This window comes from Urtica dioica, chromosome 4, assembly GCF_054948205.1.
Source record: "Urtica dioica subsp. dioica isolate 48M chromosome 4, U.dioica_male_clone48M_v1_H2, whole genome shotgun sequence".
Classification (NCBI taxonomy): Eukaryota; Viridiplantae; Streptophyta; class Magnoliopsida; order Rosales; family Urticaceae; genus Urtica; species Urtica dioica.
The window spans coordinates 13088211-13102282 of record NC_142759.1 but is presented as its reverse complement, the minus strand read 5'-3'; the positions used below and the strand labels follow the sequence as shown (position 1 = coordinate 13102282).

General features: G+C 35.2%; 1 protein-coding gene across 1 annotated transcript; it reads left to right on the top strand.

The window, feature by feature from the left end:
• Positions 1-5138: 5138 nt before the first annotated feature.
• LOC149400570 (uncharacterized) lies at positions 5139-6571 on the top strand. Its single transcript, XM_089612722.1, has 2 exons — positions 5139-5490; positions 6145-6571. Exons 1-2 carry the CDS (start codon positions 5393-5395, stop codon positions 6431-6433), a joined length of 387 nt encoding a protein of 128 aa, XP_089468848.1. The 5' UTR covers positions 5139-5392; the 3' UTR covers positions 6434-6571.
• The last annotated feature ends 7501 nt before the right edge of the window (positions 6572-14072 follow it).

Below are 14072 nucleotides of genomic sequence, written 5' to 3'. Positions count from 1 at the left end.
ACTACCAAACAATATTATATTCCTATCTTACCCCTCATCAAATACACACCAAAATTTTCGTATCCGAGTCCGTATCTTTCAATCCTCCGATACTGCCTCCGAACTCTCCGTCAATTTCGAATTCTTTAATCCTCCGATATTGCGTCCGACCTCCTTTTCCGCCACCAATTTTCTGATTTCGCCACTTTCGAAGCCGACAAAGACGTCTCCATTCTCAGACTTGGAAAAAATGGTAAGTAAACATTATTTCCAATTCGATTAACCCATAGAACACCATAATCAAAACCCTAGCCCGCATCTCCGATCGATTCATCTGTTAGATTAACTATAAAATATGGTAAACAATATTTCCAATTCGATTAACTCATAGAACACCATAGCCGAAACTCTGAAACTTTAATGGTAAATAATATTTACAATCGGGCCATTCGATAGTAAATATTATTTACCATTCGAAAAAGCAAAATACTTGTCTCCGATTTGGCGAACGATTCCATGATTCAAATCTGATGATGAATGACTGGAAAAAATTTGGAATTAAGAAACAAATAAGAACGAAGTTTTATGAAACCAAAGAACCTAAACACCTACACTAGACAAATAGAAACTAAGAAGGATTAAATGACTAACCTAGACGAACAGATAATATAAGAACAATAGAAGAACATCTACGAAATCGACGATCCTAAACATCTATTCCAAATGAGTCGTCGAATATCTTGGTTGCAAATCGTATGATAATTTTAATGGTAAATAATATTTACAGTCGGGTCATTCGATAGTAAATATTATTTATCATTCGAAAAAGTAAAATACCTGTCTCCGATTTGGCGAACGATTCCATAATTCAAATCCGATGATGAATAACTAGAAAAAATTTGGAATTAACAAACAAATAAGAACGAAGTTTTATGAAACCAATGACAATTTTGGAAGTATGAGAAATATGAGCTATTTTCCTAAATAAATAGATAGTTGGACTATAATTTAAAATTCCCCTCTATAAATAGGCTAATTGTTTACAAATCTCTAATAGTTATGATAACTCCATAAATTAGCAGACAGTGAAAGTATGAGTGGAACTGATATTTCTGTTGACATGAAAAATAATATGAGTAAATTAAATCACTAAATTATGTTTGAGCTCAAAGTGCAGAGAATCCAACTCCTCGTTGTTTTTTTTTATTATATATATAACACACACACACAGTCAAAGTTTGACATAGAGAATAAAAGAAGAAATAGTTCAATTTTTGTTGAGGAAGTTTATTTTCAGGAGTTCATCGAGAAACATGTGACACTTCAATTAAACACTAATTTAATTAAAATGATCAAATATGCACGATAAATTGTGTGGTATAAAAAGGTGGTAAAAAAAAAGAGCAATGCTATTTGTCCGGAATCGTAAACCGTGACGATCCACTCACGTTCTGACACGTGGCAGTTCGTTGCCACGTGTCAGCACGTGAGTGGATCGTCACGGTTTACGATTCCGGACAAAAATCAATTCCGAAAAAAAAAGATATTTAAATGACGAAATGTATGATATAGCTAAAATAAAAAGATGGAATTAATGTTCCCACATCCTTTAAAAGACATCCCCCATAACTGTAGTATGAGGAGTTCTTTTGTTTTGTTAATTTTTTTTATTTTTTATTTTTTCCATAAGTATTTGGCTTGAAGGTGATCATAAGCGATTTATGTGAAGGTCCCACAGTTGCTGGACTATTCATCAGCTAAATCGTATATAGTGCTATAAAAAGTAGAACACTCTTTAATTCGCCAGGACGTTGGTCAATTATAAGCCGTTGTTTTATTGTCGGCTATGATATTTCAAGTCAATCCTTTTAGTCTTAGAATTCAACGGTTGAGATTTATACAATGCTTTTGGTTTAAATATTTGTGACACCGCATGGTAGAATTCAAAGAGAACTGTTGTGTGACAATGCAGGGACTGTACTTTGTGCTCCTTAACATTCCTGAATTGTCCAGCGGAAATGTTTTAATGACAACGATGTCCCTACCTCGTGACGACAAAATAACGTGTACGAAGTTGACTCCCCCGAGTTATTTATCTTCTCTCTCTCCGGACGGAGTACCTTTTAGTCTTTTATATTTACCTTTTTACCGCTTTACAGCGCTTGGAATTTGTACTACATTATATCCACTCTCTTCAAACACTAAGTGGAGAAGAGTGAACAATTTCGTTTTAATTTATTTCCTTTGTCAACTTCTTACCATTTGTATAAAATAGCCAATTTTACAATAAAACTTGTATAAGAGGTCGTAATGTGATGCAAAAAATACCAAAAATGTATGTAGGCTTGGGACCACCGTAGACACAATGCTTTTCATTGATATTTGACATTTTTGCGTCCGAATTTCTTAATTTCGCCTCTAAAACGACGGTGTTTACTATTTTGGTATACACGTAGTTTGCTCTATGTATCACAGTTTATATTTTCACTTTACTTTGTCTTAAGTAATTTTTAAGTCTACGTGTCAAATGAAGGGAGATTCTTTAAATATGGAAAGTTATTATAAATTTAAAATATGTGCAATTTTGTCAAAATTGTCATTCAGTAGTTGCTTACGGTGAGTTGTGGTGACTTGTGCGGCCATCTTTTGGTCACTTGCGATCAGAGAATAAAATATAAGGTTCGAGTGTTTAAAATTAAAAAAACTATACGCCTGAGAGTATTTTTGTCAAAATGTATATATTTTTCAAATTTATGATGTTTACCCCTTAATTTCAGAATCTCAATTTTTTCAACGCATAGTTTTCAAAATTTCCTTAGTCTTATTTGTTTTCACTTTTAAGATGTAACTTTGGGTAACAAGGAATTTATAAAGCCTTGCCTCAAATTTATTTACATTAGGTTTTAGAAGAAATAAAACTAACCCTAGATTTTGATTCCCCTTCTTGCCTTTCTTTGTCCTCCAATAATTTACCTTACATCAGAATGTGTAGCAAAATTTAAAGGCCGCAGATGAACTTCGACTATAGACTGCAATGCACATCTAGCAGACTAGCTACATTTTCTGTATACTGATCAATTGTACTTTTAGCGATGGATCGATTTGTGTGTAAAACTACTTGTATATTATCAGATATTTATAATTTCTATGTATAAAGTCCATTCAAAATTCGTCATGTGATAATAAGAATTTTTTTCAAACAATTCTAAGTAATCATAAAATGTTATTTTGTTATATATTAGAGACGACAATGTTATCAGCTATACCTATAATTTATGTAGATTTGGGGATCGCCAAGTCAAAAATTTCGTGGCTTAATGAATTTTATGGAAATGATCCAACGTGGAAGACACAATGCTTTGCATTGATGTCAAACATTTTTCGTCCAAATTTCTCAATTTCGCCTCCATAACAACAATTTTTAGTTTTCCGACAGTGTTTACTATTTTGGTATTTCCAAATTTCGCTCTATGTATCCTAGTTTATATTCACGCTTTACTTTGTATTATTTGTTTCCATGTTTAATTTGTAACTTTGGGTAACAATGACTTTATAAAAGACTGCTTGCCCCAAATTTATTTACATTTTCTTTGGAAGAAATAAAAATAGCGCAATCACATGTTGAAAGAATGTTTAATCCAGCGCTTGAAATGACGGTGGTTCAAAAAATCAGAAGTTTTGATGGTCGATCAAATTGCGATGGAAAACTTGTGAATAAGAACATATTGTTGACAAAAATTGAATTTTTCAACAAAAATGTGATGATTAATGAAATTTTTTACTGAAATGATGTTGCGGAATATAATAAAAAAAATAATAAGTTTAAACACACATATTAAGTTCAAACTAAACTAAGGTTTCTTCAAGGTTCAAACTTCAAACAACACAAATAATAAGTATAAAGTTATTTTGTTTCTTAAATAGAGTCAATGATAGAGTTATTTCAAAATTTTGAAAGAGTTCCGTCTAAATTATTGACTACCAAATTTCAAGATTGATTTACATATATCAATTGCCTATTTAGACATGTCTCAAGAATTAAAAAATTCGAATCGTATTGTGCATTTTTAGAAGAAACAAAATTGAATATTCCATCTTTCCGATGATAGAAAGTATAATTAAAAAAGAATATTATCAAGGAGTCCCACATCGGTTGGGTGTTACGATCTTGGGCCCTTTATAAGGTTCATGGGTTACTCCACTCATTACCAATTGGTTTTGAGATGGAACCCCATGTAACTTCTAACATGGTATCAGAGCGGGTCTCCCATTCTCGGTTGTGGGCTACCCGTGCCTGTGCCACAAAGTGTGCCTGAGCCTGTGTTCGTGAGGGGGTGTATCAAGGAGTCCCACATCGGTTGAGTGTTACGATCTTGGGCCCTTTATAAGGTTCATGGGTTACTCCACTCATTATCAATTGGTTTTGAGATGGAACCCCATGTAACTTCTAACAAATATAGGATTAATTATTAGTTTTTAATTCAATAATAGTTTGATTATAATTTTATCTTATGTTAAAAAAAACTAGTTAATCACATATAAAATTCTAGTTATATTGGCATTCAAATGAGGTGTAAAATTTGGGTTGGAGTTTGTTTATTATAATGAAGTAAAAAATTAATAATTTATATGACGGTCGTAGACTGAAAAGAAAGTTTGAAAGTAAAAGTTAAGGTTACATAAAAAAAAAAAAAACAAAATTGAGTAAAATTTAAGGTCGTTGTAAATGTAATCGAGGGTCAAAAACCGTTATTCTTAGTAGATAAGTATCAAATCCAGCGTATTATTCTTTCTAGATAATTCCGAGCGTGTTAAACACCGTACGCGTTGAGAGTAGTGGAAATAAGGCTGTCTAAATTACCAATTATATATGGCTAAAGTCCAAACCAAGAAAGGGACAACCCGAAAAAGAAAAAAAGAAAAAAAAAAAGAGTAAAGATGTTAATTGAAGCAAAGCTATGGCCAGGAAGGATACAATTGTCATTTTACTGCTCTCAATTTTAAGGTTCACATCTCTCTCTGCCCTAACTGAAAACGACTGCAAGCAACCTGTGGTCTACCTATATATATATAAATAAATATATATGTACATATCCGAGTAATCAATTTATATATATAATTTGATATTAATATTAAGCAATTTATACACCGACTTAAAACCATTACTCTCTCTTCTTTATATCCAAGTCTCTCCCTCTCTCCTTCTCTCTCTCCTTCTCGCTTCTCTCTCTTCATCTTATCTTTTGCTCTCCTTTTGTTTGGGTTATTCTTGAGATTGATAATCAGACAGACGCATAGTGGTTGAAGAGGATCATCAAGAAGAAACTGTAAAGATCTTCAGATCAGCTTTCAGAGTTTGAGCATATACAGATATATAGATATAGATATAGATATACATAGTAAAGAAAGAGGAATGGTAGATCTACAAACCGTGTGTTGCATGTGCGGCGACGTGGGTTTCCCGGACAAGCTTTTCCGATGCAACAAATGCCGTCGCCGATCTCAGCACTCGTATGTATATTTCCCTTACTATCTCTCTCTCTATCTACATATATATGTATATAAATATATATCATCATCATCATCATCATTCTTATCATCATAATTTTTCCGACACATGTATAATCAACTACACAATTTCTACGTGTATATATCGCTGTGACTTGTATCACCGTGTGATCACACTTTCTACATGTATCATTACACACACACACACAGACACATCGCTCATAAATATTTTGGAATTGATTATAAACACAATCATGGCCACATATTCCATCATATATCTGATAGCTACTGTTAACTAAATGATCATATATATGGATCATAGAGGGGGAAAATAAAATAAATACCATTCCATATATATGTATATATATATAGAAAACAACTACCCACCAAACCTAGCTATTATTATTAAGATTATTTTTAGTATTGCGGGTAAACCCGATAAGTAACGCGGAAATTTAAATATTCGGATAAAATTTGTAATACATATCCCCTAGAATATGTACATGTATCCTAGCTAAGTAAAAACTATATATAAATGCTTATAATTAATTAATTCATGATCATGTAACCGACTTATACACGTCATGTTCATTAATATATATTTATACATAATGCAGATTATTAATTCAAAGTTTGTACATGTGTGTGTGTGTGTAGGTATTGCAGTAACTATTACATAAGCGAGTACGAGGCAATTGAGATGTGTGATTGGTGCCAAAGCGAAGAGAAGAGTGGTGGTAGTGGCAGTAGACACGGCGGTTCTTCGAAGAGATCCTCCGCGGCGGAGCCCGGGGTATCGAGCCGATCGGAGTACAACGGGGACAAGATCAAACAACACGTGGCAACAGCTGATCACTCGGCAGCGGAGCACAAGGGAAAGAGCGGAACGCCTTCTCCGAGGCCAACCACAAGAAGGTACAAGCTTCTCAAGGATGTTATGTGTTAATCATCGTCCACGTCAATGCTAGCATATATAATCATATTAGAAAATAAATACTAAGGTACTTGATCGAATCACCAGAGATATAATTATATATATATATATATATATATATATATGTAGCCTTGTATGTGTTCATATAGTAGAAAAGTAATAAAACTATATATATATATATATATATATATATATATATATATTATATATAAGAGTTTGTTCTCTTACGTTTCTATGAGGGTTTTGGCTTTTGTTCAATGCTATGGTGTGTTTTTTTTTTTTTTTTTTCACTTTCCAGTAACTGTTGATATAATAATGTAACTTTCTCTATATGAGTGCGCTGTAAATAGTACCGAAGAACTGATCTATATTTTTCCTTTTCGTATATATGACTTTTTAAAAAAAAAATTTGCTTTCGAGTGTTGGAGGGGTTAATTCTACACACATGGAGAGAGGGAGAGATAAAGAGCTATCTTTTGGGGAAATTGCAAATTGGTCTCTCGTGTCATTTTGCTTTTGTTGAGTCTCTTAAGGAGAATTGAATGCATTTGGTCTTCGCCCAAAGAATTCAAAGTACCTAAAGCCTGCGATAACTTTTACAGATTCATTGAAAGCCCTTTAATGGCTAGGTCCCCTAGTATTTTTTTTTCTTCATATAAATATAGGTAGAAAGAAAGAAAAAAAATGGAAATTGAGTAACTTCTTATGGTGGGGAGAAACGAAGAATTAAATTAAATAATTTAATTTTATGAGATGTTTGGATTTATGCATTATTGAACTCAAGAATTATATATATAGTTTTCCAAAATACCCCCCAAGGGAAGCTAAAAGAGCAGGCGCTATACTGCATTTTGTATAGGACTATATATGATCATACAAGGAAGATCATGATTCAGAAGCCAATTACTATGTAGTAGTTTTTGTATGTTTAAGTTGTTGGTGTTGCTTGTAGTTGAGCCATAAATTTAATTTGTTTCATTATCACGAAATACATATAGACACACATAACTGATTTCTTGAGACATATATTTATATATTATTTGTATCCGAAGTACACAGGTGATAGGGTATAGACTACAATCTCCACTGTGCTTGTTTTGGCTATTTATGAAAAACCAACAAAATCACCCGCTTTTTCATTGGGGCTCTTCAGAGTGTACTAAGTACTAACAACAAGAACACTATATCAACACCTATATCTACATCTCATTTTTTTAAACAGAAATTTACCCCTCAGTCTTTGCTTATCTAATTTTGTACGTAGACATATATTATATACCTAAATGCAATTTTAATATGTATATCAATATTCTGTTGTAATTGACCAACCAGAGTAACTTTTTTTTATAACATTTTTTATTTTTCATTAGCACTACATATCAACCAAATCTCTCTCCTATGAGTTTTTCCTTTACTACACGTGGAACCGAATTTACAGCCTTAGAACACTGAGACATATTTATTATACATGAGCACGTCATGTATGATAAATTCTTCTGTAAGACTAAAGAATTTCCTTTGTGACACTCCTTCCTTTCTCTACAAACTATCATGTCACATGGTTATTACTTTTGCTTCATAAGAAAACTTCTTCTTCTTTTAAATCTAGTATCCCATACATACTTTACACATGCAATAATACGATTTCACGTGTTTCACTGCATGTCTTGTTTCTCTTGCTTTCTCATCTACATGCATTTTTTCTTCAGTGCACGAGATCTCTATTGCGCGGGCAATATATTTTCTCATAGACATTAACGTTCTTGATTTAGATACTTATAGTTGACCATGTTACATAACTCTCTCTCTCTCTCTCTCTCTCTCTCTCTCATATATATATATATATATATATATATATATATATATATGTGTGTGTGTGTGTGTGTGTGTGTGTGTAAATATGGCCTTTGTGATCTAGATATTAGAGCTGAATTGACTCGAGAAAGAATGCTCGAGTATTTCCAGCGCATACTTGGATATATATCAATGATCAACTGGGAAGGCTAGCACACATATAATAATATATATTTTTCCTATATATATATATAATATATATATATATATATATATATATATATCATCTGTACTAGATGAATCTAATTATAATACAACGCAATAGAAATGCTTCATTGATAAAATAATAATAATTCAGAATTTAGAGAAAACGTAGGATCCAAGTTTTGTTGTTTTGGGATCGAATAGTTTATAGAAGTAATATAAAAGAAATGAAGAGAAAATGGAGAGAGAGAAAGAGAGGATGGTTATCTCGTAATAATCACAGAAGAGATTTATGGTATATATTATTTCGTGGTCGTGGCTTTGTGAACTGTGATACATTGACTTCTTGTACGACTATGACTTGGACACCATTATCATCGATATGTCAACTATCTCCACTTCATATTATAGAAGTGTTTGATGCCATTGAGGAAAAGAATCATACCACGTACGACCACCATTTCCTATTTTACATGTTGTTTCAATATTATTTGATATCCCAATTAGATTATCTCAACTAACCACATTATCTCATATATATATATATATATATATATATATATATATATATATTAATGTACTTAATTAGTCAAAGTTGTTGTTTCCATCCACCGATTGTAATGGGTACTAACATAGTGCGCTATGCAAAATCTTTAAGATATGATTAGCAGTTAAGCCTACTAATCAGTCAAATATATAAATAACTAATACAACAATCTTAAAATAACCATTCTTAAAGAATTTTAACAGACTTTCAAATTAGACGTGCGGAGTATATTTTCTAATGTGTAAAATTGTGTGGGTTACAAATTAGCCTTAACTATAAAGTTTGCTTATTAATGGATGAAAAGCTGTGTGGTAAAGCACGTGGCAAACCAACTATCCACACTACTGCGTTGAGATATACATTACTGCGCACAAGGAAAACTTGTTGACTAATTAAATATATTTATATGTATATATATTGCTATATTGCCTTTAACTGTTGTTCCGACAATTTTTTCTTTTGATAAGTGGTATAATTGATTAAAATTACATGATATAATAACAGTGCAAGCGTAGATGATATTGTTGGTCAAAATTACATAATTTAGTACAAGGGCATTGAAATGAAAGAGGATAAACCTTTCACCTGTAACGGGGCACGTATTTTTGCAGCTCATGGAACTCAAATTCAAGACCTCTCAACCGAAGTATATGTGAGATTACCACTAAGTCAAATTAGTTACTACTGGTCCTACATTATTTTAAGGAATGAATAGTTCTTATAGTACATATCTATTTCTTGTAAACTTCGTATAATTAATTATCCCATTAAGCTTAATTAGACCATGTCCTCACCAAAGTTTGAGTTACTGTTTATCGTATTGTGTAGAGACTCAGATTTTGTGGGTATTATCATGTACAATAAAGATTTACCGCGAGTTTTCCATAAAGAAATCGATAAATTTTTCATAATAAATAAATATAAAATAAGTTTTCATAATTTTTATTTTGTATTTAAATTTATTCTATTAATATTTTTATTTAAAATTGCGGTAAACTCCGATTTTTTGTGATAAATTCAACTTTCATGAAATTTTTAATTAGGTCGAATCGATTTTTTGCATCGCGGAATTCTTTATTGATGCCGGCACAATAAACACCATTTTTTTTTATGATGTTATACGATTTTGTACGTTTTGTTATTGAGATACGGCGGGAGACGGTATACCACGCAAAAACTCACCAGTTACGTTGGTAACTCAAACATTGTCCCCAACTACAAAATCACGCATTAATATAGCTTCAATCTCTTTAATACGGTCTCTATCAGGAAATAAAGTTATAGTACGTGGCATTTGATTTTCTTTCACAACAAAAATATTGGGTGGACAATTTATGGAAGGAGAACCGACAACTTCGCACTTTCTCATTTTCTAATGAAGTTTAATATTGAATATTTGCTCTCCCACGCTGTATACTGTGGCATTGAAGTACTCGTAGTTTATCGAATCCCTTGGAGGAACTTTTTCTTGGGATATATATTTTTAAATATAACTGAGCCTTTTAAATACTCCAAAGTACATCAAACTTCTTAAAAGAAGAAAAACGTTAAAGACCTTAAATTGTAAACTATTCATCAGTAGTATAATAAAATAATAGCAGAATGCATATACACTTTTTAGTAATAAAAGACAATAATACACTACATTTAAATTAATTTTATAATTCGTTAAAAAATCTCTCAAAAGTTAATAAGTGTTGACCTGTAAAATTAATACAACAATATCTTACGAAAATACACAGACTCCGAGTACTGAGACGATTTAGGCAAGACTTTCTCTTTATACTGACGAATCTAATACAAGAGAGCAATGTATTTGAAAAGTTCTAAGTGAAAGAAAGTAAGTAAAGTATTCTAAGTCTTTTTTCTCCTCTCTGAGAATCTCCGCAAGCTCCTATTTATAATTGTCTGGTGTAGCTTCGTGGTTGTGGACTCTGACGGTTATTCTGGGGAACGTGGGGTGATCACTCCCACGTTCTAGACGGTTTTTGAGTAACTGCTGCGTTCCCCTTACTGAGGTGGACGGTTACTATTCTTCATATGGTTTTGGAACCGTTGAGGTGTGCGTTTTAGGGATTTGAAACATGTTTTCTTTTGGTTTGACTAGTCTTTGACCCACCTTCTTCTCTTCTCTCCGAAGTTCTGATCGGTAGGTTTCGTTCTTGTCTTATGAACGGTTCATTCCTTTTCAATGGGAAGCCCTTGGGTCTATTCTACCTGAGCTCGGTGCTGGATTCTTCTTACTGCTCGGGGGTCTGACTAGCCTACTCGGTGCCTGACTAATTTATCCCGTAACAGCAGCCCTCCAGTTTCTTAGTATTTTTAGCAAAAATGGTAAGGAACTATTTCGGTTTAATTGATGGCCGTGTTCATCTTTGCTTGTTCGTCTCGGAATGACCCGAGTAAAGTTCTACATTCCTTTCTTTTTCACAGGATATCGTACGACGTCGTTTGTCTTCGGTAATGTTGAATCATCGCGTCGTTTTGCTTCGACGGTTAGATCTGTTTGGCTTCTTGGACAAGCTTAATCCTAGCCGTTCATGTGGTCTTTATATAAGGCCTTTCCCAAAATTTTGGCTTCATTTTACATTTCCTCTTAGATTTCGCTCTTGGTGCGTTCTCGGTTTGGTCTGCCTATTCGGATTGTGCCCTCGGTTCTCTCGTTTTTTTTTCTGTTCAGATCTTCCGACCTTCAACTTGTGGGTAAGGTTTCTTTATCATTAATCCGATATATTTCTTTTTGTTTTAAGGTCGTTACTCGGTGATCTGTACTTTCCTTTACTTCTCGTATTCAGACCCTCCTGACTTTAGGGATCATAGTTTCTCAACTTTCTTAGGGACATAGGAGGACTTGCGCGTCCTGACCTGAGTTTCGACCCCCGTGTTGTTCGGCGATCGGAGCCCGACCCCGATAATGTTATCTTGTTGGATGGGACCACGTTCCCTTTCCTCAGGAGTCGAGTTTGGTATCATGTCCCAGAGATCGGATGAGACCATCCCGTAATCGCTTATGCAGAATCATGCGTGTATCCTAGTCCCGAGTCCGAGGGGGTTGATAACGAGGCAAAGATTTTTGACTCATCTTCCCTGTCGTGTAGGGATACCATGGTTTTGGAGATATCGTCCTCGTCCGCTTCTTCGAGGGGAAGCGAGTCGGAATCCCGTTACACGAAGAGCCTTTCCCTTTCGCAAGACCGAGAAGAGGGCTATTCTCAAGGCACTCCGGGTCCGAGCGGGAGGACTTTTGGGGTCGATCTCCCGGAGGAAGAGGATGAGGCCTTGGTTTTTGAACGGAAAGAGGGCCAGTTTTCGGCCAAGGTTTGGACTTCTCGGGTTACCGAGAGATACATACAAGACCTGAGGGAGGAATTTGAGATCGCAGAAGGAATTATCATCTCGGCACCTTTAGAAAATGAGAGGGCCGATCAGCCTCCTGCCGGGAAGATAACGTTCAATAAGGCTATCTTGAATGTGATCGGAGGATTGCCGATGCATCCTCTCATTTCTCAGTTCGTTTCTGACCTGAGTTGTTCTCCTACTCAGCTCGTCCCCAATGTGTATAAAATTTTTGTTGGGATGGCTGTGCTATGGGCGAAAATTTACGATCGCCCCGTCACTTTACAAGATTTTTCGCAATATTATTCGCTTAAGTCGGCTCCATGGTTATTATTATGCTCGGGCCCATGATGACCAATCTAGAGTGGTTACTCGTCTTCCTTCCAGCCAGAAAAATTGGAAGGATTATTTCTTTTGGGTTGAGGGGAACGCCTTCTACGATAGGTGCCCCATAAGAGCTTCGTTCTCGGAACTGGGTGTGACTCTGGTTCAAAATTCTTGTTTGATAAATTGGACCAGATTTTTTGCTATGGTTTCCTCATATATTTTATGTTTGGTTCCAGGTTCCCTTCCACAGTATCCCGAGGACGAGCGGCCACTCCACTCCGAGATCTTTGATATTTCGGAGGCTGATCGGTCGACGTTTGTGTTGTCGGACCCAGACTTACTCGATCAATACTATTATTATCCCTACTCGAGTGAGCATTCTATTCGTCTCTTATCAAATCGCATATGTTCTAGTCTTTTCTCGTTCTTACTTTTTGTTTCTTAACAGAGATTGCACAGACGGCGAAGAAGAAAGCAGCTCCCGACCAAGTTCCTCCTAACCCGAAACGTACTAAGACTTCCAAGACTTCGGCTGCTAGTAAGCGGGCGACTCCGTCTACTTCAAAGGTTTCGGAACATCCGAGCTCTTCTCCGGGGAAAAGCCTGATCGAACCTTCTTCTGCATCCGACCACCTGACTCCGATCGTTACCTTCCTTCACGAGCATCTTCCTGCCGAGAAGGTCCAGGCGGTTCTCGGGTCTGAGCCTTTAGAGAGGCTTAACCAGGTCACCGACTCCGTGGTTTCGGTATGTTTTTACTCATCTAGTCGGTATCTCTTTCCTTTCCTTAAAAAATTTTGTAGCTGACCTTTTTTATCACCACATAGCTTCATTGGTGTGGTCGGCCTTGTCGGATTACTAGGCTCCGAGCTCACATCTTTGAGACAACGGAACGATCGTTTTCTCAAGGAGAGGAACGCGGCTAGGGACGAAGTGGCGAAGGTTCGGTCGGAGCTTGCGCAGAAATTTCAAGCAGATCTCGAGGCTGCTCGCTTGGCGGCGGTGGAAGAGTACAAAGCTTCCGAGGATTATCGCAACATGTGCGATGATCTTTATACTGCTGGAATAAACGAAGCTGTTCGGATCCTCGGCCCGAAGAATCCTACTTTGGATACTACGGATCTTGATGAGGATTCGGAGTCAAGAGCTAGCGACCCATCTGGAGGGAGGAGGTGATTAGGGCAAGGAGTTTTATTTTCTTTCTTTTTTGTAACTCGTTTGGGTCTTGAACAATTGATCCGTGGTCGGATCCTCTTAATATGTAATTTTTTCCTTCTTTTTTTTTGGTAACCCGTTTGGGTCTTGAACAATTGATCCGTAGTCGGATCCTTTCAATATGTGATTTATTTTTCTTTAAGCTTAGCATATTTTTTTTTGTGGTCGGAGTTGATTTATCTGAGTTATCTGATACTGGAAAAATAAAGTATAGCTAAGTAGAAAGTA